Consider the following 2,601-nt stretch of genomic DNA (forward strand, 5'->3'; position numbering starts at 1 on the left):
ATCGCAAGAGCTGACGAGTGCAACGGGAAGGGCAATAGGTGTATAGGCTAGGGGGTTGGTCCCTAGATAAGCCAACTTAGCGGTTGGCACAGCCTATACACTGAACAATTACAATTACATTTAAATACGGATAGTTAATTTTAATTACCGTCAGTACTACTTCAAACGCATTAATTACTTTAAGTACCTTTGATTGCATTTTAACTTCAACACACCGGTTCTTTGTATTGCGTGCCCCTCAAATAAGGTTGAATGTATTGAAACTACCTTCTTTTTCATAAATACGCTAGTTATGTTACCGTGATCGGGGGCATTCTATATTTTGATCTCTCAATGGTCCCTTCAGTACCAAGGTATGGCGTGATGACTTAAGAAGACAGATGATCCACCATGCTTTCATGATTCAAATAGAAGTGATGGCAATAGATCTTCATTTGTTACAATTTTCATGACAAGGGAGAGAAAAAATAAACATTATCACATTGTCATTGTTATATTTATTCACTCATTTCAAGAGTGTGTATACAATTCCTATATACTGTACCTTTTTCATTATAAATCTTTTAAGATGGTGCAACATACTTCATTGACACGAAAGTTGTAATATCACCATATGCAGCCGCGATTTTGCTATTGTTAAATGTCAAAAAATAATACAGCTTACTTGTTGTCTATTGTTAACGCTGGCAGTTTAATGCTCTGTTAGTACCTGTAACCTATTCTATAGAATAAAATCTCCTTCTACACTTACAATACCTATTACGAGTTTGTAAATCCGGTTAATAATTTGTTCAGTCTTGCTTAAACCTACCGAGCCGTACGAAACGTTTCTACGAGGTCGCAGCACAAATGAGAAAAGTTATTGCAAATATCCTTTCCTGCGCATATTGTATCCAAAAGAAAATAATAATCCTTGGCAAATATCGTTTCAATATCCTTGAGCTTCGTGCCCCCACTTAGATCAGTACATCGTTTGTGCTGTTTATGTTAATCGGTGGAAGATAGATCGAACGTATCTGCGCTCGGAGCCTCGCTATATCCACATCTTCCCGTTCGAACTCCCGAATGATCTGCTCGAACTGGACCAATCCCTCGCGGTTCGGCGGGAATCCGTACTCTTTGATAACGCCGATCTGCAGCTGCATCACCAACGGGAAGACATACTGCATCATTCGGATCATCTCCTTTCCAGAGCTGGCTTTCGCTTCCGACAGCTTCTTGGCATTGTCCGGTAGGTTGGCCGTCTTCAGCACGTCAATGAGGATGGTTTTACCCGTTTCGGCGGTGAAGTTAGAAAGGTAGGCCATGGTATTCCTTTCCCGGGTACAATTTGAAGGAAATACACTTTTATTTTTTGCAGTATTATAGAGTAACTGCGGAACTACGTTTGGTTTGTGGCAGTGTGGTATAGTTTGAAATTGTTTTGTTTTCGTTTCACGTCTTCTTTGATTAAAGGTGATGACATCCAGACAAGCACTGAGCTGCGAACGAATAATGGATCGTATGCATCTTATACCTTAAAAATGCTATGCAATCTTGCATACGAGTTATGTGATTCATATAAACCAGGCTCACATTTTTTTAAGTGTGTGTGTGCTTGTTTATTTTTCACCAACACACAACCATAATACAATTTGTATGATTATTTTGCTTAACGACGTATTCGGGGTACCATCCAAATAATTTGTGGAATAGTTTAATAGTTTGGGTTATCATTCGTTTTTGGTATTTTTATTAGGGAAGCAACAAATTAAAGCATATAAATACAGTTAACTTTATGCAACTCGATATGAAAAGAACTAGGGTAGATGTACCAGTTATGGCTATACTTTCCAATTCTACAGGGGAATTCAATTATGATCTGTTCAAATTGTAGCCTATAGGAATTCCATAGGCCATAACTAGAACATACCATAATAGGAACGAATAGTCATTACTGGTACACCCACTCTATCAAGTTTTAAAACAACAATCGAAAAAAAGAGGTTGTATTGACGTAGGATTGCGTGCTCGGTATCAATATTCGAAAGCCCTTTTTCCTATCACGGAAACGTCCCATTTTCTGATGGCAAAATAACGAATTTTTATTGCTATTGTTATTGTTATTGTGCCATGCTGGAGGCATTGAGCCTGGTCTACAGTGTAATGTTGATGACCAATTATACACTTTCCATGCAGAAATCAAATAGATAAAGATAAGATGGCTCTTAGATAATGAAATGATAATGATAATGCGAGTCGATTGAAATCAGCCGAATATTAAATAAGAGTTAAGTTGATCCTTTACATAGAAGCGTGAAGGATAAGAGATCTCTGCTTAATGAGTGCTCGTGATGCAACTCCTTTCCTATCCACGGCACCCGAACCTCTAGTCAAGGAAGTGCATCATCACCCTGCTTTAGTTATCGTGATGGAAAATAATATTGTCCATGATTTCATCAGCACTCCAAACGCTGTGTCATATGACTTCCGTAGAGCTGACCATCGCAGTATTGTCCATGTGCTGTCTAATCTAGATTGGGAGCATATTCTAGATTCTGTAGACGTCAACATTGCTGCACAAACGTTTTCTCACGTCTTGGCATATGTCATTGAAAGGCA

General features: G+C 38.5%; 1 protein-coding gene across 1 annotated transcript; it reads right to left on the reverse strand.

The window, feature by feature from the left end:
- Positions 1-487: 487 nt before the first annotated feature.
- LOC135699823 (protein C10) lies at positions 488-1,440 on the reverse strand. Its single transcript, XM_065220166.1, has one exon. The coding sequence runs from the start codon at positions 1,305-1,307 to the stop codon at positions 957-959; it is 351 nt and encodes a 116-aa protein (XP_065076238.1). The 5' UTR covers positions 1,308-1,440; the 3' UTR covers positions 488-956.
- Between the last annotated feature and the right edge of the window lie 1,161 nt (positions 1,441-2,601).

The sequence above is a fragment of the Ochlerotatus camptorhynchus genome, unplaced genomic scaffold (assembly GCF_037179485.1).
Source record: "Ochlerotatus camptorhynchus isolate MF236.1 unplaced genomic scaffold, CSIRO-AGI_Acam_v1.1 ptg000117l, whole genome shotgun sequence".
Classification (NCBI taxonomy): Eukaryota; Metazoa; Arthropoda; class Insecta; order Diptera; family Culicidae; genus Ochlerotatus; species Ochlerotatus camptorhynchus.